Source organism: Mya arenaria, chromosome 17 (genome assembly GCF_026914265.1).
Source record: "Mya arenaria isolate MELC-2E11 chromosome 17, ASM2691426v1".
NCBI lineage: Eukaryota > Metazoa > Mollusca > Bivalvia > Myida > Myidae > Mya > Mya arenaria.
The window spans coordinates 42,999,193-43,023,401 of record NC_069138.1 but is presented as its reverse complement, the minus strand read 5'-3'; the positions used below and the strand labels follow the sequence as shown (position 1 = coordinate 43,023,401).

At 38.1% G+C, this 24,209-nt stretch overlaps 2 protein-coding genes and 1 non-coding gene across 3 annotated transcripts; 1 reads left to right on the top strand and 2 right to left on the bottom strand.

Moving 5' to 3' along the window:
* Positions 1 to 2,114: 2,114 nt before the first annotated feature.
* Positions 2,115 to 2,186, bottom strand: Trnam-cau (transfer RNA methionine (anticodon CAU)). The gene has a single exon. It is a non-coding gene; the product is annotated as a tRNA-Met (tRNA).
* A 1,678-nt stretch (positions 2,187 to 3,864) lies between these two features.
* On the bottom strand, positions 3,865 to 20,240 carry LOC128222728 (uncharacterized). Its single transcript, XM_052931825.1, has 9 exons — positions 20,135 to 20,240; positions 19,062 to 19,308; positions 12,442 to 12,594; positions 8,842 to 8,921; positions 7,623 to 7,697; positions 5,955 to 6,132; positions 5,446 to 5,611; positions 5,028 to 5,159; positions 3,865 to 4,155 (listed from the first exon to the last, which is right to left on the bottom strand). Exons 2-9 carry the CDS (start codon positions 19,225 to 19,227, stop codon positions 3,885 to 3,887), a joined length of 1,221 nt encoding a protein of 406 aa, XP_052787785.1. The 5' UTR covers positions 19,228 to 19,308; positions 20,135 to 20,240; the 3' UTR covers positions 3,865 to 3,884.
* Positions 20,241 to 23,082: 2,842 nt separating this feature from the next.
* On the top strand, positions 23,083 to 23,565 carry LOC128223510 (ribosome-binding protein 1-like). The gene has a single exon (XM_052932789.1). The coding sequence runs from the start codon at positions 23,083 to 23,085 to the stop codon at positions 23,563 to 23,565; it is 483 nt and encodes a 160-aa protein (XP_052788749.1).
* Positions 23,566 to 24,209: the final 644 nt, after the last annotated feature.

Sequence of the window (24,209 nt, the reverse complement as noted above, 5' to 3'; positions counted from 1 at the left end):
TTAAGACGCTTTATTTAACTAAAGGGTGATAAAAGAGAATACTACTAATAATAATTTGCCTAAACAGAATCGTAAAATGTCATATTTTATTGAATTTATCTATCTGTACAGGAATATATTAATCCGCCGTTTCTGGTACGGTCTAAAATATTTCCTTTTGCGCAACGGTTTCATCAGAAATGTACAGTTCGACCAGAATATTCCAACAGGTTTAATTTTAGTTGTGACCAAATGAAATAATTTCATAAACCAATGAAATAAGTAAAGACACAACACTAGTTCAATTTTCGGGTTCATACAGAGCTTTATATGTGCACCAAATTCATCGTCCTAGATGTATAGTTGTAGTTTGCATGCTTTTGCAGGGACAGATCGTAGAATTTAGGTAATCGTGTTTGTTGTCGTTCTTCATTGATGACAATAACGTTCTTACGTAAGGGCTAAATCTTTTTTGAGTTCTTTAATGAAGTATATTAAACAACAGAGATGTTTCTGTACTGAGTTTATTATAGCGACTGAATACACATGTATGGCTATACGTGGAGTATATATCTTTGAGCATGCAGATCATATTACATTTACAGCTATAGACATATACCAGAACACATTCCAATGCGGAGACTCGTGTCCCAGTGAACTCGTACTTTTCTGACCATTCACAAGCGTGACTCGTGTCCCAGTGAACTCGTGCTTCTCTGACCATGCCATGGCGGAGACTCGTGTCCCAGTGAACTCGCGTGTCTCTGATCATTCCAAGGCGGTGACTCGTGTCCCAGTGAACTCGTGCTTCTCTGACCATGCCATGGCGGAGACTCGTGTCCCAGTGAACTCGCGTGTCTCTGATCATTCCAAGGCGGTGACTCGTGTCCCAGTGAACTCGTGCTTCACTGACCATTCCACGGCGGAGACCACTGACCATTCCACGACGGAGACTCGTGTCCCAGTGAACTCGTGCTTCTCTGACCATTCCACGACGGAGACTCGTGTCCCAGTGAACTCGTGCTTCTCTGACCATTCCACGACGGAGACTCGTGTCCCAGTGAACTCGTGCTTCTCTGACCATTCCACGGCGGAGACTCCTGTTCCAGTGAACTCGTGCTTCTCTGACCATTCCACGACGGAGACTCGTGTCCCAGTGAACTCGTGCTTCTCTGACCATTCCACAACGGAGACTCGTGTCCCAGTGAACTCGTGCTTCTCTGACCATTCCAAGACGGAGACTCGTGTCCCAGTGAACTCGTGCCTCTTTGACCATTCCACAGCGGAGACTCCTGTTCCAGTGAACTCGTGTGTCTCTGACCATTCCAAGGCGGAGACTCGTGTTCCAGTGAACTCGTGCTTTTCTGACCATTCAAAAGTGGTAATCTCATCATTTATGGCAAAGTTCTTTTGACGCATGTCTTATGTGTGTGTGTCTGATCTGTTTGTGGTATTTGTATTTGTGTATCTGGTGTTTTAACGTTTGTGTCTCTTGTTCATTGTCGTTAAGGCGCTTGCCTTTTGCCTCTAAACAGGGTTTATTTTTGAATTGATGAAGCATCTGAAAACGCAAACTACGCTAATAAATATTCATACGCACTATTTTTCGCTAAGTCACTATACAGAACTCTTTACACTAGAATTACGTCAAATAAATTACGACATTTTATGAGAAAAAACGCGTTTTAAATAACGCTAAAATGGAAGCGTACGTAACAAAATGATAAAGGATCACAATGGAAATAAGAGTTTTCTCTTTTTTGTGTCATCCGTGGTTCGGTGTGCCTGTCATGGCTATTGATAATATCATATATGTATAATGTTATTTACTATACATGTTGTTTATTTTAAATGTCCATGTTTGTGCATTCCTTACTGAAATAAATCTATCTATCTATCTAACATCATTTCGGGAATGCGTCGTTAAAATTATGTCCCGACCTTGTGAGCGCTGACGTTTGATTTTGATGTGAGAGCGAGCTAAAATTTCAAAACAGTGAACATTATCAAATATATTTTTTAACGCAATTTAAAGTATGAAAAAAAACGTTCGGTCATATTGTGTTATGCTTCACATATTTTGCATTGTCGGCATTAGTTCGTCTAATCTATGTACTATATTATTTAAAAAAATGTAGCAGAGCGTGGTTTCGATCCACGGACCTCTGGGTTATGGGCCCAGCACGCTTCCACTGCGCCACTCTGCTTCGCTAGTTCATAAATGTTGGCAAATAAAAAACAATCAATTTCATTTTTGTATATCCCCACTAAACAAATTTATTGCCCTATTCAAGGGGGAGGACGTATTCGTTTCATGCAAACATGAAGTGAGAAATATGTTGCATGGCAAACAAAATGGCGGATTTAGAATGAAAAGTACCGATTAACCTATCAACTATTGCCTGGTAAGTGGAGTCCAGTATGTGGCGAAAAACATAGTCTTCCGTCGACATTTTAGTTTGGTATCATAATTTTAAAGATAAAAAAGTGATTGAACAGATTGAGGCTGAGGATGCAATGTTTACAATTAAACGCTTTGATTTTATCCACATTTTTTCGTATTTTCTCGGCAAATATGGCATATCTTGTTATGTTGTAACTGTGCTTTTATGTATATATTCCTATTTTCCAAACTGCATGATTATTACTCGACTGTACAAGTTTCCTGACCGATTTTTTTGTTCCTTAACCCCCCCCCCCCCCCATTTTGTTTATTGCAAGCACATTACCCACATTTTGGTGAAATGCAAACAAACTTCTGCAAAATTGTTTAGCCTTCAGAGGATACTTTTCTTATTCTGGGAATCGCTAATGATCACGAGTCTATCAGTTTGGTATGTGATGTGTATCATTTATAAAGTCAACGACTTTTTCACTTCAGGAACGGACTTGAACTTCACCATGGTCCGATTTAGAATGCATATTTATTCTAAATATTAAACAACCCACTCGGAGTGTATGTTAACAAGTCAGTATTTGAATATAAACACATGAACATTTTTGTCACGTGATCCAGAAATGCGTATAATACGAAAGAAGAAATACCAATTTCATCGTATTTTAACACCATGACATGTACTCTTTTTTATGTTTTATCTTTTATCGACATTTTAAGGTTAGTTATACATGTTTGTACCTTTTCTATTAAGGGTTAAATTGTGTGCAATGTATTCATCTTAAAATTGAATAAACTTAAACTTAAAATGAATGTCTTACTTTACCGTCTACAAATAGTCTAACATCCTCAGCCAATATCGGGTTTCATTTTATTTATTTTATTATATACTACACGGCCTCTAAACGCCAGCTCCACCACTTTACGGTGGTGCAAAGAAAAAGAGCTGTCGAAACTTCCGTGGTGGAGCTGTGCCCTATGTTTACATGAACAAACGAGAGTATGATTTATATTTTATTTGATAATTTCATTTAACGGACATATTTCGAAAATCGAAGAATGTGGTACCGTGTAAGAACACTTCTACTGTAGGCTGGTTACTATTTCGTTTCAATAGTGTGCAAACTGTGGTGCCAGGAGCTTTTCTCCCGAATCGGACTTGTGCATGTTTTGAGATCTGATTGCATAGCAAGTATATTTCGGTGCTTACACACCCCGTAAGAACATTCTCACGCATGCAAACATAATTGTAATGTATAGGACCTATGCCGGAACACAACAAAACTAATAAGCACTTCTTAAAAAGCAAAAATGCACATATTTATAAAAGTGGTGGCGCTGTTGCACTAGTGGTTGCGCTGTTGAGTAGTGGTGGCGCTACAGTGGTGTAACATTAAGCTTACATCTGTTTGAATACTTAGAGTAAGAACAATAACTTTATTCCAATTTATTGGAGGTTAAGGTATTTTCTGATTGATATTGACACTGAATTTACGTTTTTAATTTATTACTAACAAATTAACTGCACAATTTTGTTAATCATAGCCATGTTGTAGAGAGCGTTCACTCCGTTTAGTTGAAACACATGGTCATTCGTTGTAGCTATGTGGAGAAGTTGCGCCTGGCTGACGTCACTTCCTATGCCAATTGCAATTACGTCATCGCTTTTGTGATGCAATCTTTGGAACACATCAATTGGCCAGGACATCGTCATGGCGAAGTGAATGGTTGGATGGTATGGTCTTGATGTTATTAAAATCACACCATCTTTATGCGAAGTTCTGAAAGTACAAGGACCAAACATCGATTCTAAATAACAGTGATACACGCTGACAGTTTAATCCAGTCGAATCAACCAATCAATTGAAATGAGAAATGTAGCTAAAATTGCATCACGCTTCAAACAAGAAATTATATTTCACACGCACACGCACGCGCACGCGCACGCGCGCACACACACACACACACACACACACACAAAACATGTTTGTGGAGGGATAAGTATATAGGAGTGAATGAGAAAACGTGTAGGTTGTCGGTCCGTCGATGATGGCCCTGTATATTATTATTATATTTATATTTTACACCCAGGTTCCCGCTGGTCATCACAGTGTCTGGTTTCACTTTTCACTTCGGAAGGTTACTTGACTTTTGGTGTACTTCTAAAACGGGTCTGGTTCCCCTTGTAGAGGATTGAATGTCTTCCCTGGAAGCTTATTATGTTAACGTCCTTCCCTTGCTCAGTTATTCACAAAGTAATTTTTCATTCGCATCGTTGACGAAGCGTTAATCCTCGTAGTACTTCAGATTGCCGTACTAATTCGTGGCATAGCTTTAACCCATTTTCAACTTAAAATTTGCCACGAATACGATATCCGAATACTAACCCATGAAAGCGTACACATGTGTAACACAATAGAATACAGGACATGATAGACGTTGGTTACAATAACTCGCTTAAATACTTTACCCTTAACTTTTTTGTGTTAGAATTGATAGAAATTTACCGATTAGTTGCAATATTGGCTCATGGTGGTGAATTTTACAGCTAGAATGGTATGCATGATACTATATTATATATAACATCCCGCACCCCCCCCCCCCACACACACACACATACACCCCTCACTTGTACGCCCACATATACCCATACCTGTCTGCGAAACTGTTCTGCTCGATATCTCCAAGATAAGCATGGATCCCGTACATCGGATCCGACATCATCAAATCTGGATTGCCATGGTAGTTGTCCAATGCTGATACAAGGCTTTCCTTACTAGTATGGCTGTGGGTAAAGAGAAAGAAGTCAAGTATCACAGATGTACAGTTTGTATGTTCGATAAAGTAACCCATCTTTCATACAACAATATGTGACGTTTATTGACTTACTTCGATTCCGGGTGAAGACGGGAGTGGGGGAAATGTGGGTCACTTTACAAAGTTTCACTTACACCTCTAAAGTCAAACTCTTGAACTCTTAGTATTTGGACATAATTCAGAATTCAGAATACATTACCTTCGTACTATAAGTCAACAGCTATATATGTATAATGTTTAATGTGACCTCTTACCCGTTCAAAGGCCAAACCAATTGGTGGTGTGAATTAGTGTTAAACAAGGCAACCAAGCTTTTCGAATTTCCGACTTTTAGGGTATGAATGACACTGCGCATGAAGTATTTCACTGGTTGGATGTCAATAGTCTCGTCCAAAATGAACACAACATCTTTGCTGCAATCTGAAAAAAATAAAGTAATACATTGAAAATACAGGGACAAGCCCAGTAGTCGAGAATTCAAACATAAACCCTGTTTAGGGGCACAAATAAAGGGCCCAAAGGACATGAACTATTATAAGACACAAACATATTAACATCACATACACAAATACAAACACCACAGACAAACTTACACAACATACACAAATACCATGCTTTCTTGGTGGACCAATCATATATTGGTTGTTGTTTTTTATAAATCGAATATAGCTATATCTTTATATTGTATATCTCGATTTGGTAGAAATGATAGGCGAGCGGGAGTAAGCAACACATTATAGAAAAGTTGAAAATTTAAGCGTACATGTACTAGTGGAAGTTGTCATCTTGTGGTACAGCGTTGTCAGAACAGTTGTTGGTGTCGAGAGTGTAGTTGAAGGTGTAGCTGTTGTTTGAAAATATTCAGGGCTGTTGCAAAAGTTATCTCTGCAGCAATGTGTCGTCGTGTCTCTTGGCTGAACAGACCTCTTGGTGTCACAAACCTTCAATAATACGTTTGACATGAAATTGAATGAATTGAAACTACACGGACAAACCAATGTATTCCATCATAGCAATTTGCTTGTATGTGACTGTGGCATGAACAACAACAAGGACACATCAGCAGAACAAGGCGAAATTTTAGCAATTATATGGATTGTGATCGTTTAGGTTTGAACTGAGTCAGTAGATTGGAAATGTCGAGTTCGAGCAGTTCTGCATACTTAAATGAAATAATGAAAATAACGAACGACAACTCTGTTTGTAGATTGATGTTTTATTAGCATTGTGAGACGATGGTAAATATCAGATAAATCATTGTTTGTCAATTAAATTAGATTAGCTCGTTTACATAAACTGATATGTAATTCAGAAATATTGTAATTAACTTCTTAGATTAATGATCAATTTATAGCAGGATTTTTTTTTATTTATTCGTTTTTGAGAAAAAGCAGGACGTATTTGAATGAATAAATATTACTGGCGTTTCTCACTGGCACCGGATTTTTAAACGCAAATCATTTTTTTTTTTAAATTTAAAAAAATTTCTTATAATTCCGAACTAAAAATTATAATACAATGTACCGAAAATGTGAAAAAATATTGATTTTTTTTATAAATATGCACTTTGTACTGTATAGTATATTATACAGTACTGGTACCAGGTGCATATTTATAAAAATAAATAAATATATTTTTCAATATTTTTTTCACATTTTCGGTATTATAATTTTTAGTTCGGAATTAAAAGATTTTTTTTTGCAATTTAAAAAAATATATATTGAGTTTGAAAATCCGGTGCCAGCGCACTGACGTGATGTATCACTATTACTTTGGTATCATTTTAAAGGGTTTAATGTTGAGAGGAAAAGCATATAACTATTTTACCGATACACGTGTTGCAAACATGCATTTTGGCCTTGAATTGCAAAATAATTCATTTCACGTCAGATTTCAGTTAAAAAAGAAAAGAAATACATACTGCAATACCGTTATCTGTTATGCATTTTTGGTCGTTTTTTTTTACATAATTGTTACCAGTAATAAGTAATACCCTTCCAAATGAAAACAAAATTTCATGGGATCATCAGGCATCACAGTTGAACCTTGTTGCCAATGACTCGACGACATGACAAGCTATGCACATCGGGTATCTTAATGCCACACGATTGGTTGGCCAGAGTCGAACAGAATATCAATATTTATATGAAAAACTACAGAAACAAGTCCAGTTGTTTAATCACAACCCCGTTTACTGGCACAGGGTCAACGCCAATGACATAGAACACAAAACAAACCATCACACACCGGAAACATGGAACAACATCACAAAACTTCACGATACACGATAAAACAAACACAGTACTCATACAAGATATAAATCAATCAAAGTTACGGTCACAGACTTGGAATGGTAAGCTAAACAAAGGAGTTCACTGGCATGGGTTGGGGTTAACTGCGGGTTAAAAGTTCTGAAAGCGGTAGCACCTACAGCCACATCCACACACTGCATGATGTAATCCTGGTGTCCATCGACGTAAGACACATGACGCTTCAGCATGCAGACCTGAAAAAACGCCAGACGTTTAAAATAATCGTAATTTTATATAAACTCAAACACATGTTACTTTATGTAGCAAAACAAATAGAACAGGGTGTTTTTAGCGATTCAGAACAAAACCAAGTGATATTCATTGCGCAATAACACTTGTGTACATACACTTTTTAAAAGCGAATCACAATCATTTTAGCGAAAATAATGATTCCAGCACGGTCAATATGGATGAGCATGTCAACAATTTGTTGCTTCTGACTAAAAAACACCACGCCGTTTAGGTGTTTATGTTCTTTTTATAAAAACATAAATCAATTCCAGTTGAATCCTTAATTAATATATATGGGTTAAGTCCACTACTATCCACTGCCACCAACCCTGATCAAATGAAGCGAGTGGATGGGTTGTTGAACTTTCGCGCCAAATGTCACGAGACTGCATTGCTACTGAGTCGGGAGGGGCGGAGTCATTGCGACGAACACAAACTAAATTCGCGTTCAATTTCGGTGCTCAACAGAAATTAGACAACAGCTACCTCCAGCCGGCCAATCATAGGCCTGCAAAAGTGTTTGATAAATCTCACACACAACTGTTTTTCTGTCGGATATTTCAACTGGTAAATCTCGTGCAAATCGTGCACCTACTTATGTTACAAGGACGTTCTTAATACTACAGAAATGTTTGTTTCGTGTGCTTTCCTGACATTTTTCTCATACAAATGTATGGTATCGGACTAAGAAACAAGCAATACACTCTCTGTTGTCTAAGTCGGATAGATCACGAGTAGCCGTTTGATATGGAATTATCAACTCGCTACGCTCGCTGATAAATTCCATATCAAACGGCTACTCGGGATCTATCCTATACATAGAGCCTCTTGCTCGATATATTGTCTCGCTGCGAGTTCCATTCTGGACATTAAAACTGAACTTTAGTTTATACTTGTTTTTGCCGATTATAGTAGACTAAAAACGGGACATCTACAACAACATATGTATGAAGTATATAAACACACAGCGCAGTCGGCCTATTGCGTTACAATTGACAATCGTCCATTTGACTACTTCTTGGGCCGTTATGGATAGCTCGGGTCAATTATCAAGCATCGGTCCGGCTCCGCCATGTATTGACAAATTTCGTACATGTATAATCTTACCTGACTGTGAGGACAGGCTACAATATTCTTACAGTGCGTGTAATCTGCGACTGTTGCATTACAGTGGAAACAGTAAACCGCTGTAAGCCAATAATTCATAGTTGAATGATATGTTTGCATCCAAACAGAAGGCTCAAAACTAGGTCACACAACATCACATATATATCTGTCATTACTAATAGGAAAACTTTAGATCAAGGACACCACAAGAGGTATGGAGGCTATTCGTTGCCAAAAGTCCAGACGTGTAATTCCCACAATGTGCTTCTTAATCATACTAAATATCTCTTACATTTGTCAATGTAGACGTGCTATCTGTTGTTTCTATTCGTCAGTTGTTCCGTATTGATTTGTCATTTGTCATTAATGTATATTTGTCAGATCGACCCTGTATAAACTCACTAAAACAGAGATCGTATAACTTGCCTTTAACAATATGATGATGTAATTTAGAAAGCCGAATCATGCATATGTAAAACTGCAATCCTACAGTCGACACTCGCATTCGTAAAATGAACATTTGCAGTCCAACAAGTCCCGGTTTACAAAAGTCAATTGACAAGTTCAGAATTACAAGGATAGACGATTTCGCCTATACCTTATATGGTAAATGTCACCGGAAGAAACGAAGGTGAATGGGCGGAGCTAACGAATCAGATTTTCTTTCCTTTATTTCAAGAGAGATAACATCTTCGCCTACCTCCTGTAAATTCCCGGTTGTAAGTCCGAGTACTCTCTCTTTATTTCACAATAAAAACTAAAATTAACTTTATCTTTTATTTTGACGATCAATGTTCCTAAATGGGTTATAAATCACCATATTATTTAGTCAATTGCAGTTGGGTGTATCTGAGCTGGGCTCACGGATCCAGATTTATACTGCCACTGTTAAGTGTTTTTTTTTTACTTATATACCCAAGCAAGCAAAAATTGTTCATTTATTTTATTTACAAGTGGACCATGGGCGGGTCTTTCAGTGGGGGGTGGGGCTGTAGGGCCTGTGTCCCCCCCAGTTGGCCCGCAAGTAAACTTAAAGGTTATTTTTTTGTCAATATTTCTCAGAAAAAAATACTTAATTACGCCACAATGCACCAATTCAGACTAAAAATATTTAAAATATTCTAGGGGGAGTACCCCTAAACCCCACTTCCCACATTTTAAACATATTAATGTCATGCCCACTCGAGGGATCATGTCCAAAAAGTTGTGCCCCTAAGTAACGCCCCTCTAACGTAAGTCCTTGTTCAAAACCTGCTCAAGCAAACCCACGAAACTTTTGATGGACATCATAATGATATCCACATAGTTTTGTCTGATGTTATACATTTACTATCTTAATAAGCATGTATGGTGTAAACGTGTAATTTCAATACATCATTGAAACAAAATATCCATGTGGATGGAAGAACAACCCTCCAACCCACTTGTGTTCCCCAGTTATGAATTAGGGGATCTGCCACTGTGAACCATAACAATCAAGTGGGGGATTTAAAGAACATGAAAAAATAGATATTGTGAATCTTAGATTAGAAAAACAAACTCGCGATTTTTCCCCTCCAAAAGGGCTAGGTCCGCTTCACCTAAATGTGAAAAAAGCCCTGACTGTTGAGTGTGGGTGGGGTATAAAAGGTAGCAGCAAGTAATACTTGTTTATTGGCAATAAATTGACTTCATCATTAAAATACTTTATTAATTACCTATAAAATAATATTCGTTACAGTATTATGTACGAGTTATATGAAGTTGTAATCTAAGTGTATTTTATCCATACAGTTCCAGCTACCAGGTAAGAAACCTGGGGCATCTTGAATAATTTCAACTTAATGAAAATTTAGATTTTTTTCTTCGTAAATTTTAAATTATTTTAAATTACTTGCAATCTTAAACATAGCAAAAAGGCAAGAAAGTGTCCTCTAATGGTATAATTTAAAATAGTGTTTATAGTAATTTAAAGCTGCACTCTCACAGACTGACAGTTTTGACAACCTTTTTTTTATCCCAGACTCGGCTGATTTTGGCAGCAATGCTTTCTATACAAATAATAATATTACTTACACTAAAACAGATCTAAATTGTTTGGAAAACTGCCGACATTTTTCATTTTTCTTAAAACGTTACTGTAGTATCACTTTTAGCCATAAAACATCAATTTGCGAACGTAAAACTGAAAAACTGTATCTGATCTTTTGTTAGCAGTCTTATACCACTGGTATCCAGACATTTACGCAAAAATTGGCTAATTCCAAAACAAAAAAATAAAGATAGTTGTCAACACGGTCAATCTGTGAGAGTGCAGCTTTAAAAGAAAAATAAGACAATGGGACTTTTCATTCTTGAAGTATAATTCAATGCTAATGACTTACATTTTGTTGTATTTAAGTCAAGTATCATTTTGCATACATCTCATTTCATGTCATATGTGCGTATTAATTACTATTATATAGACAAAAACATGTTGTAATATCATATATTATTTTATTCGACATGAAATAATTTATAATCCATCCTGTTTCCAAATCATAGTCCATAATGTCATAATATAGATGATTCGTAATGTCCATAATAACGTTCGCAATGTCCATGGTCCAAAGTATTCATAATTGGTTTAAATAGAGCCGAGTGATAGCGGAAATTTCCGAAAGACGTAAGGAGGAGTTAAAACAGGGTTAAGGCGGAGTTAAGACATGGTTAAGGCGGAGCTATCTATAAATAAAATTAAATTCATCTCGTAAACATTTTCAACTGCGAATGAAAAGTCACCACCATACAATGTACTTTGTAGAACTACGAACTGAAATCTGTCTTCTACACACCGCAATGTAAAACCCGGCATGTGACTTTCACAGAATGACGTGTGTTTAACATACACAACTTTATAAATACGACTGAATCGTCTGTTGAATAGATGCAACGAGATTAAAACTGAATGAAAAATGAAAATGTGCAGTGTAAAATGTAAACATACAACCGATGAGTTGGCGGTTGTAAAATGTAAATTGGTAAATCATCAATGTTACAAACCTAAAATACACACATACACGTCTGGACTTTTGGCAACGAATAGCCTCCATAAAGAGGAGGGTAGTTTTCATCTGTTTTCACCTAGTCTAGAACTACGTTGAATCATATGCATGTAAACTTTGTTGTCTTGTCAACTTGCTTGTAGTCATTGTGCCATTGCATTATGTGGCCGGACATCGAACATTGAACAATGTAATCTTGTGTACTATGAAAACACTCATTGGTCATTACAATAAATATAATAGCTTAATTTGAACATGCAGTCGAACTCCGATGGCTCGAACTCGCTTGGCTCGATTCTCTCGTTGGCTCAAACTGGATGTAAAGAATCAATTTCTTTATATTGAATGTAAGCATTCCCGCTTGGCTCGAAATTTCCAAGGCTCGACGTATTTTCGCCGGTCTCAAGGAGTTCGAGCCAACGGGGTTCGACCGTATTCTGTAATCTGTGAGAAAATGTATTTTTACTTAAGTCAAATGCGCGTTAAACCTCTTGGGAGTTAGCTTTTCTTTATATTTTTAAAGGGCGCGCATGTTTTTATTGGCTGGTAAAATGTAAATACGAATAATCAAGCTTACGACATTTATTACACGTGCGTGGACAAACGGTTTGCGAAAGAAGGGGATCGGCGCACAAATTCGGATTTCCGATGCATCCTGATTGGTCAATATCTGCGCACGGCGGACCCGTACTAAGAGAGGATACAGTGACGATCAGGAAAGTAGCCAACACTGTAATACATACAATGTGCACTTTAAACTCTCAAGAATACCGTTTTGGTCTTAAGGTATACAAAGAAATACAGACGTATGCACGATCGGGCAAAAACACGAGGGTGTTGGGGTAGGGGGGCATTCTGAAACAGGCACAAAATGGTAACACCAAAGACCTATAGAAAGCTGTCTCAGTTTGATTGACATAGCTCAGTGGCAGCAATTGCAAGTGTAGCATTATATCAACTTGCGCCATGGCCTTAGCGATATTATAAACAAAAATAAACAATCATAGAAATGATCCCCAAGGAACCTTACTTTCTCATAAATCAACTCAAACAATTTTTCGATGCCCATCATTGGTCGTTGTTTCCGGTGCACTTGATTTGCATGATGGTAAATTCATGTGTTTCATGCCAAACGCATGATTTGTTTCTTGCATGTGATTATTAATAATATATTTACACTCTCAAGTACTCTTCTGTACAAATGAAGTGACGTATGAATGCCCCCGACGAATCACCGGCGTGGTAATTTCAGCGGCATACTTACTTCGCAAATGTTAGTTACGCACGTTTGCAGTACACGCTTCCTATCCAAACAATAACAAACGTTACGATAAAATTAATTTGAACAAAAAAAACTATTAATGTTACTAAACATAATAACACACTTGTACGGGTTTTCTGCGATTATACTCGTCGATTATCGTTTGGAACGTTCACACGTGAATTCAATTTGCGCTTTTAAATGAAAATGGATGTAGTGCAGTATTAACTACGTAATAACACTTCATTGATCCATTCAAATTTTTAAAGTCTGACGATTTTTCTATTTTCACTTTTAATCAAAAGCATTGGGTGTTATTATATCATATGCGCAGAAGAAATTATTTAAGATGCTCAAATCATTTTACCACTTAACAGCCTATGGTAATTCAAAAAAGTACATGTTTTGACTCATATCCCAAAGGAATAATTGAATAAATCATTTTGTATTATTTGACGACTCGTGACAGATGCTCTATTTAAGAATATCTTAAATACATTCATTGATTGTATGTAATATACAAACTTTTATATTAAAAAAAACATTGTACTCTTCTATATATATGTATGCCTATGAAATTTTGACTTATCTGTCTCATGAGTTTCTACCTCAGGTTCATGCCATTGTGTTCGACCACTGGCACCGGATTTTCAAACTTAATCATTTTTTTTAAAAAATCAAAAAAAAATCTTATAATTCCTTACTAAAAATTATGATACCGAATATGTGAAAAAAAATAATAAAATATGCACTTTGTACTGTATAATATACTAACATGGTATTGAACGTTTCTCTACCCGGGTCACGTAATCATCTTATTACTCACGTTAGTATATTATACAGTGCATATTTAATTAATTTTTTTTCACATATTCGGTATTATAATTTTTAGTAAGGAAATATAAGATTTTTTTTGAGTTTTTAAAAAAATGATTAAGTTTGAAAATCCGGTGCCAGTGTGTTCGACAGCAGAGTATTGCTCCTGAGCATGTTCTTATAGTTTCATCAAAGTGACACTCTTATTCAAAATTAATACTTTAACAAAAATAACTTTTGCGTGATAAACCTTTAACTACTTACTTAACGATGCATTTGTGGAAAATATTTCTGATAAAAAGATTTTAACCGTGTATTTAATAGCTGAAAACACATAAATATTAAATGATTGGTGAATGATAAAAGATTTACTGTGATCTACTATCGTTTCGTATGGTAAAAATACCGTGTTTTTCTGCACCTCTCTTTCAAATTAAACTCGATATTCTTCATACGAACCATTGTTTACGACATTTATTCATCCGTTTTGATATATTAAAAGTATTGTATTAATTGTGGTTAATCTTATTTGGGACTAAGAGTGCATCTTTAAATGAATAATATTGAGATATGATTCTTATTTTAGAAATATCTACTCGTGTGTTGTAAGTCCATTGCTAAACGCATTAATCAGTTTCATTTTGATCGATACTGGATACAATATAATATAAATTGATTATAATAATATTGATTCTACGTACGAATTGTCAATTTCAACGTAACCACAGTCCGTTCCATCTTTAAGGCAAACTTGAAATACTGTGCAACTAAATACAGTCTTATCTTTGATAAAGCGAGATATTGCTTACGAAAGGAGCGTGTACACACACATATATATATATATATATATGCATAATTTATATCAGTACATATCAAACCATCGAGATAACGTCAGAGATGGTCTACATTATGTTGTTCGCGAATAAAGAGTTTCATGCAATACACAAATCATAACAAGAGCTCCAGTCTAAGCTTTAAAAATGAAATAAACATTAAATAAAACTTAATTCACGAGGAATTTACTGGGTTGGACATTTTTCATTTAGCAAAAAGGACTTGTGTTTTTAAAGTTTTCCAAGGTTTTATGTATATGTGTAATTATATATGATATATGTTGTTCTGCTACGGAGACACTGATAAATAGAGAAATCCCATTGAATAAAAAGTGTATCAATATGGCCAGAGCTCTCTGTGCAAAATTATCGGACAATCATCGACTGTCATTTGACACACATACTTTTTTTACTACAAAAGCCACCATATTGTCAGCTTCTGTCTTTGCGTTGTTCAAAAGAACTGCTGGTGACGACATATTCGGATGTTGATAAATTAGTATTTTATCACAACAGAGGACATTCGGCATATAATGGCACTGACTCGATCTGTGTGAAAATGTCGCTTAACATGACAATTAAAGCTGCACTCTCACAGATTTACCGTTTTGACAACTTATTTTTTGTCTTGGAATGAGCCACTTTTTGCGTAACTGTCTAACTATCTAACAATCATTGATATAAAGACTGCTGAAAAAAGATCAGATCGCAATTTTTCATATTTCTATTTGAAAAATAATGTTACTAACGCTTGGGAAATATGCATAAAACATCCAGTTTTGAACATAAATATGAAAAGCTGCGGTCTGATTTTTGTCAGCAGTCTGATATCACTGGTTTCCATAGGTGTTTGCAAAAATTGACTCGTTTCAATACATGTTTTTTAAAAAAAAAAAAAAAAGTTCAATCTGCGAGAGTGCAGCTTTAAGCTGCTACATCTAAGTCAGTTAGTCAAACAACTATAAAGATCAGGCGTCAAATTCAATAACCACCTTAGATTTCAATTAATTTTTAGAGTAAAATCTGCGTGTTTTGATTGGACAAAAATAATTGACCATTTGACTGAATGGAATTTCTAAAGCATGTCTAAGGTTAAGGATAGGAACTATATTGAATACGGCCCCAGGGGAATATCCAAGCGTCAGGGTGGGCGTAATATGGCACACTCCGATCGGAACTCTTAAATATATGAATATATAGGTCGTTATTGAGATGAAGTCTTAATAGAAATGTGGACATTTTGTATACCACCCAAAATAATTGCTGTACATATTAATCTAAATTGGTGAATTATTAAGTACTCTAAACGCATATTTTCTACAAATCCGACATAAAATGGTTGGCAAATATAAGTTGAGCCGACATCCATTCAGAAGCTGCCCAGGCATTCCTACTTGCTTGAGCTTCCGCAACATGCCTTATCCCGGTACACCACATGCCATAAAGCCTGCGTCCATACAGGTGTGCCCCTGGAATGGCAACATCTTCAGACACAACATCGGATACCTTTATGTACTTTAAGCGATCAAACGGGGAAAGAGAATGATACTTTTTTGTTTATGGAAAATACAAAGACAAGCCTAGGGCCTGAAATTTAAGTTTCACAAAAACAAATCCAAACCGACACTTAACGTGAAACACCAGCCACTGAAATCACAAAACAGGACATCGATATCAAAACCTTTACATTTCTGTTCCAAGAACAAAATTGATGGCTTTATAGAAACAGTATCCCAATTCGACTAAAATTTCAGCTTAAGTTTTTATTAATGTCTCATTCATGCATATTCATATATAATTCACATATTTAAAAAATCAACATGTACACAGCCATTATATAACTATTAGAGACATACTAGCGTACAACATGTATATAAACAAAACCATTATGAAATGGTGTATAACACTGTAAATTTCTTCAAATGGTAGTACGAATAACGGTTGAGAGTTCTCTTGAAGAACTTCGAGAAATGACATGGGTCCAACCTCAGGCGACATGTTGCCACATCTCTTTGACTTCCCATCGGCTCGAAAGAAGATCTGAAGTTGCTACGGCCATTAATAATTAAGTCGTGACGGTAAGAATGCGTTGAAAGTATTGTTTACATTTATGTTGTCCTCACAGTGTGTGTATATCACGTGATAAATTACGTCATATATGCTACGTCGGAAGGCAAGATTTTGCTTTAAAAGAAGACTTAAATCATAGATAACTTTTCTTTTACTACATCATTTGAAATAAAACAAAGGTCAGACTATGCCGCTTAAAGAGCCCCACCTTCGTTTTATTACAGGAGTTTGATAAGGTGATTAGTTTTATCAAACACTTCGACAAACCTGTTTTCAAACGATGTTTTGACAGTGCTCAGTCAGACGGCCGTATTGTGAAAAGGTTTGTCGAAGTGTTTTAAGAAACTAAACTCTCAATCAAACTTTGGTAAAAGACCGAACGCGGGGCTCCGTAAGCTGCGTAAACTGCGCTATGTTTCATTTAAAATGGTAAAGAATAAGAAAAGTTATCTTTGTGTAAAGTCTTCAATCGAATCAAAATATTGCCTTCCGACGTAGCATGTATGACGCAATTTATCACGTGGTATACACACACTGTCACAGTCAGCCATAAAACACGAAAAACACGAACATTACGTCTTATATCGATGATGAGCTGAGAACAGGAAAATCATATTTCTGCAATGCTACAAATACTAAGATAACAACTTATAGTAGAAATTATCCACTCTGTTTCAAAATCAATTCATACACTTGTAAAATATGTGTATTTGATAGCAGAAAGCGCAAAATATTAAATGATTGGTGAATGCTAAAAAATTTACTATGGTCTACTATTCAGTAGGAAGGAATACCGTGCACTATGCTCATTTCTTTCAAATTGAACTTGGTATCCTTTACAACAACCATTGTTTTTGACATTTATTCATTCATTTTGGAATATTAAAACGATATTATGAATTGTGGTAAATCTTATTTGGGAGTAAGAGTGCATTTTTAATGAATCAAACCGATGGCTTATTTAATAAGTCACATTTTGATTATTTGAAAAGGATTCCCTTCTTTAGTTTCTTTTAATTTTGTTAATGAAAATCCTAGCTGAATAGTTGTGTTTCCAACATGTGTTCCACGACAACCCTTTTCCGTCCTGATCATGTGCACCTCCAAGGTACAACCCATTTGGATGTGCTTCATGACAGGCTTTAAACCAATTTCCCCCAGTGAACTTTACGGCACAGTTGACAGAGCTCCTGTCATTGTCGTTATCGAAAGTAGTGAACTGCATTCCATTGTGATAAGCCATACTGTCACCACAATTGCCCGTAAAGCCGCCAATCTCAAGCCGGTAGTTGGTAGACTCGTCGTTGACGACAAATGTGCTGTAAATGGCATTCACGGCGCTAGGTGACTTATCACCAAGCGAGTCCACGTAGACTCTCACAGATGTATTGAGGAGTGTAAGCCGGTGTATATTTTCAAGGCCAAGCCAGAACTCGCCTTTAATTAAATAAAATGAGTCATGAATTAAAAGGACTATATGCAATTTGCGAAATATGGTGCATATGCCCCGGCGTATGCTTGCACATCATTTGGAACTCCCCGGCCATTTTATACGAAAAAAACCTGCCGTTTGCCGGTACATCAGTAAAATTAGTTCGTAAAAATTTGATTTATATTATTATTTAAATGAAGTGTTTTAGCTTGTATATGTAGATCTTATTTTAAATTGATTGCCAGTGAAGTGTATCATCGCAAACATAATTAAGATTCCCAAAAGTTAAGTCATTAAGTTCAACTGCTAAATTGAAATTAATATTGCTTGCAGCGTAGTTAAAGTGTGCTGATTTTTAACATTGTAAACCGTCCATATACAACCGAGGTTGTTTTCGGTAAAAAGGGCCGAGGAGCTTCGAATGGCTAGCAAGTGAGAAAAACCTAGATCACATACATCAACGCTCTACTTAAAAATTAAAATTGACATCTAACCAATAAAGCTAGACAAGTTGTGATTTCTGAAATGTTGGTCGAATGTCAAGATTCAGTTGGAAACACAGTGGCATCGAGAACAACACCAGACTATCCACATTTCTTCGACTTAACCTGCTATGCAAAAAAGCATTGCTTTGATTTCTGTTAAGAAGCATAAGTATAAAAGCACATTCCTTTTGCCTTTCCATCTTCCCATCGATAAATGTATATACCTATATCGATAGTTGTTAAGGATGCATAATATATACCAGAGAAAAATGATAAAGTACGCGTATATGTCAAACAAACCTGTTCTGTTTCCAAAGCCAGCAACATATTGCTCCCATCCACGGTTAAAATCCTCAGACCCGTCTCGCCGCAAGGAGATGACCGTCCATCCACCGTCCTCCATATCACACCACGTGTCCGTGACATCCCCTCCCGGCGGCCGTATTGCGTACACACCGCCCGTCATAAAACCTTCCTCGTACAAAGCTTGACAATCTAGTCGCTCTGGCGTCACGTGACGGCGCAGAAACCCCCCGTCTTTAGATATCTAAAATTATACAGCGAAATAGGAAATCACGAACAAATATCATATCAAAAACATTGCGCACAATTCTGCTATTTCGTTTTTTTTTGTTCTGCAGTCACAAAAATCTAAAACACTACGCAATCATGAAATAAGCCGACTACTCAACGAATCTCTACATACTTTTTATTACTAGTATTACAAAAAAAAGTATAAAAAGTTAAAGTGACACTCTTATTCAAAATTAAACCATACATATGTATAACAAAACATACATTTTGAGATATAAACTTTCAGCTACTTACTAAATAATGTTTTTAATTACTGATAACAATGTATTTACTAGCTGAAAACGCATTTTTTAAATGATTGGTGAGTGCTAAATGATTAACTCTGGGGCGGTATTCAATAAGCATCTTAGTGAATATTTTAACTTAGTGAGGACTTCGTTTTTTTTTTACATCGATTATTTTAAAAACCCGCTTCTTTTCATCAGATTTATTCATATGCATATATTATCAAGACCATTTTCTTGCTGATTTTCATATTTTTGGTGTACAAACTTTGTTCGTTTTCGTAAAATTCAAATTAGAAAAAAGGCATTTTTTTACTAAGTTGAAAATTGTTACTAAGATGCTTATTGAATACGGACCCAGGGTTTACTTTCGCCTCAAAAGGTAGAAATACCGTGTTTCGACAGCTTTCTTTCAAATTAAACTCACTATCCTTCATAAGAACCATTGCGGTCGATATGAATTCATCCGTTTCGGTGTATTAAAACAATTGTATTAATTGTGTTAAATATCATTTGGGAGTAATAGTGAATCTTTAAGAACAATACAAAATGTACCTGAATACCGTTTCTTTTTTGACCGTAGTAAATTCCTGATGCCTTTGATGGGTCCTCTGTAAATGCCGTTGATGTTTCATTGCAACATTCACATGCTTTTGTAGAAACTTTGTAGATGAACGAACTGGCTATGAGGCCACAACACCAATTTGAACAGCTGATCACAGAAATAGCAGTTGTTGAGTTTAAGATGTTTATTTCCTCGGGCTGTGTTATGATTATAGCTATATTCACATCACACTCATTTTCTTTCGTTATCCAATTGTTTGTTGATATTGTCTTAATAATTGTTAAAATTAAAGTAAATGATAGGAGAAGTGACATCTCTGTTTAATGACTAATTGACTGCAAACAGAAATGCAACAAGCATTGCTTTCTTCACTCGAACATAATTTGAAGAGATGCCATCGTTGGGACCTGCGGTGCACAATATAAAAGCTGCTACCGTGAATAAATATCAATGAATAAATAAATGACAAATCACGCATGTGCTGGACCAAGGCGGATAAAATTCACTTGAAGTTCACTTGAACACTAATTGGATTTTATATTTTAATAGTTAACCATATTTTTATAACCTTGGATGAGATGGCATAAACAGTAGTGATGAAATTATTTTGAAGACGCTTCCCAGGTCTCATACCATTTTTACGTCGGTACACACGTGCTTGTAATTTGCAAGGGCCCTTGTCAAATGTGTAAACATCGCATATCGAATATTAATTGGAGCTTTTATGACACTATATGTAAATTTTACTCATTTGTATTGTGAGTGAAACAATTACTAATTTTGTTCCCTCGATACCATACACTCCTCATTATTATATAAACGATGGCACTCGTTGGGAAATGGGCTTGTTTTTTCATGACGTTTCTAAAATAAAAGCGAAGTCCGGAATTCAAAAATCAATTACTCTTTGCTTTGAAATATAATACTTTTGAATATAAGTAATACGGTGGAAAATACAGGGGCAGATACAATAGTAAAAACTAACTATGGGTTTTAAAGGCACAACATGACTAACAAGGCACTTACCGAGAAAAGAACAACTGGGGGAAGGTACTAAACGACGGACGCACAACGATGGAGTGGCACTTTACGATGGAAACACAGCGATGGAGTGGCACTTTACGAGGGAAACACAGCGATGGAGAGGCACTTTACGAGGGAAACACAGCGATGGAGAGGCACTTTACGAGGGAAACACAGCGATGGAAAGGCACTTTACGAGGGAAACACAGCGATGGAGAGGCACTTTACGAGGGAAACACAGCGATGGAGAGGCACTTTACGAGGGAAACACAGCGATGGAGAGGCACTTTACGAGGGAAACACAGCGATGGAGAGGCACTTTACGAGGGAAACACAGCGATGGAGAGGCACTTTACGAGGGAAACACAGCGATGGAGAGGCACTTTACGAGGGAAACACAGCGATGGAGAGGCACTTTACGAGGGAAACACAGCGATGGAGAGGCACTTAACGAGGGAAACACAGCGATGGAGAGGCACTTTACGAGGGAAACACAGCGATGGAGAGGCACTTTACGAGGGAAACACAGCGATGGAGAGGCATTTTACGAGGGAAACACAGCGATGGAAAGGCACTTTACGAGGGAAACACAGCGATGGAAAGGCACTTTACGAGGGAAACACAGCGATGGAAAGGCACTTTATGAGGGAAACACAGCGATGGAAAGGCACTTTACGAGGGAAACACAGCGATGGAGAGGCACTTTACGAGGGAAACACAGCGATGGAGAGGCACTTTACGAGGGAAACACAGCGATGGAAAGGCACTTTACGAGGGAAACACAGCGATGGAAAGGCACTTTACGAGGGAAACACAGCGATGGAGAGGCACTTTACGAGGGAAACACAGCGATGAAAAGGCACTTTACGAGGGATGCACACCGATGGACAGGCACTTTACGAGGGAAACACAGCGATGGAGAGGCACTTTACGAGGGATGCACACCGATTGACAGGCACTTTACGAGGGATGCACACCGATGGAGAGGCACTTTACGAGGGATGCACACCGATAGACAGGCACTTTACGAGGGATGCACAGCGAGGGAAAGGCACTTTACGAGGGAAGCACAGCGAGGGAAAGGCACTTTACGAGGGAAACACAGCGAGGGAAAGATACTTAACGAGGAAAGCACAACGAGGGAAGCACACTGAGGGAAGCGGAACGAGAGAAACAATTTGAGGGAAGCACAACGAGGGAAGCACAACGAGGGAAATGCACTTAACGAAGGTAACACAACGAGGAAAGAACAACGAGTGAAGCACAACGAGGGAAATGCACTTAACGAAGGTAGCACAACGAGGGAAAGACACTTAACGAGGGAAGCACAACAAGGGAAAGGCACTTAACCTGGGAAGCACAACAAGGAAAGCACAACAAGGGAAGCACAACAAGGGAAAGGCACTTAACGAGGGAAGCACAACAAGGGAAAGGCACTTAACGAGGGAAGCACAACAAGGGAAGCACAACGAGGGAAGCACAGCGAGGGAAATGCACTGAACGAGGGAAACACAACAAGGGAAATGCACTTAACGAGGGAAGCACAACAAGGGAAGCACAACGAGGGAAGCACAACAAGGGAAAGGCACTGAACGAGGGAAGCACAACGAGGGCAGCTCAACGAGGGAAATGCACTTAACGAGGGAAGCACAACAAGGGAAGCACAACGAGGGAAATGCACTGAACGAGGGAAGCACAACGAGGGCAGCTCAACGAGGGAAATGCACTTAACGAGGGAAGCACAACGAGGGAAGCACAACGAGGGAAGCACAACAAGGGAAGCACAACAAGGGAAGCACAACAAGGGAAATGCACTGAACGAGGGAAGCACAACGAGGGCAGCTCAACGAGGGAATTGCACTTAACGAGGGAAGCACAACGAGGGAAGCACAACGAGGGAAGCACAACAAGGGAAATGCACTTAACGAAGGAAGCACAACGAGGGCAGCTCAACGAGGGAAATGCACTTAACGAGGGAAGCACAACAAGGGAAGCACAACAAGGGAAATGCACTGAACGAGGGAAGCACAACGAGGGCAGCTCAACGAGGGAAATGCACTTAACGAGGGAAGCACAACGAGGGAAGCACAACAAGGGAAATGCACTTAACGAGGGAAGCACAACAAGGGAAGCACAACAAGGGAAATGCACTGAACGAGGGAAGCACAACGAGGGCAGCTCAACGAGGGAAATGCACTTAACGAGGGAAGCACAACGAGGGAAGCACAACGAGGGAAGCACAACAAGGGAAATGCACTTAACGAGGGAAGCACAACGAGGGCAGCTCAACGAGGGAAATGCACTTAACGAGGGAAGCACAACAAGGGAAGCACAACAAGGGAAAGGCACTGAACGAGGGAAGCACAACGAGGGAAGCACAACAAGGGAAATGCACTGAACGAGGGAAGCACAACAAGGGAAGCACAACAAGGGAAATGCACTGAACGAGGGAAGCACAACGAGGGCAGCTCAACGAGGGAAATGCACTTATCGAGGGAAGCACAACGAGGGAAGCACAACGAGGGAAAGGCACTGAACGAGGGAAGCACAACAAGGGAAGCACAACAAGGGAAGCACAACAAGGGAAGCACAGCGAGGGCAGCACAACGAGGGAAACAAACTTAACGAGGGAAGCACAACAAGGGAAGCACAGCGAGGGAAATGCACTTAACGAGGGGAGCACAACGAGGGAAGCACAGCGAGGGAAATGCACTTAACGAGGGAAGCACAACAAGGGAAATGCACTTAACGAGGGAAGCACAACAAGGGAAGCACAGCGAGGGAAACACAACGAGGGAAATGCACTTAACGAGGGGAGCACAACGAGGGAAGCACAGCGAGGGAAATGCACTTAACGAGGGAAGCACAACAAGGGAAATGCACTTAACGAGGGGAGCACAACGAGGGCAGCTCAACGAGGGAAACAAACTTAACGAGGGAAGCACAACGAGGGAAAGTCACTTAACGAGGGAAGCACAACGAGGGAAAGTCACTTAACGAGGGAAGCCCAACGAGGGCAGCACAACGAGGGCAGCACAACGA

What these genes read in the sequence shown, in the direction of transcription:
- LOC128223510 (XM_052932789.1), top strand. Translation starts at nt 23,083, where the DNA reads ATGCACTTAACGAAGGAAGCACAACGAGGGCAGCTCAACGAGGGAAAT.
- LOC128222728 (XM_052931825.1), bottom strand. Translation starts at nt 19,227, where the DNA reads ATGACGGGCGGTGTGTACGCAATACGGCCGCCGGGAGGGGATGTCACG. An exon ending in ACGCACGTGTAATAAATGTC is followed by an intron (nt 8,922 to 12,441) that starts GTAAGCTTGATT and finishes ATTGGCTTACAG; the next exon opens with CGGTTTACTGTTTCCACTGT. An exon ending in GACAACTTCCACTAGTACAT is followed by an intron (nt 5,612 to 5,954) that starts GTACGCTTAAAT and finishes TATTTTTTTCAG; the next exon opens with ATTGCAGCAAAGATGTTGTG.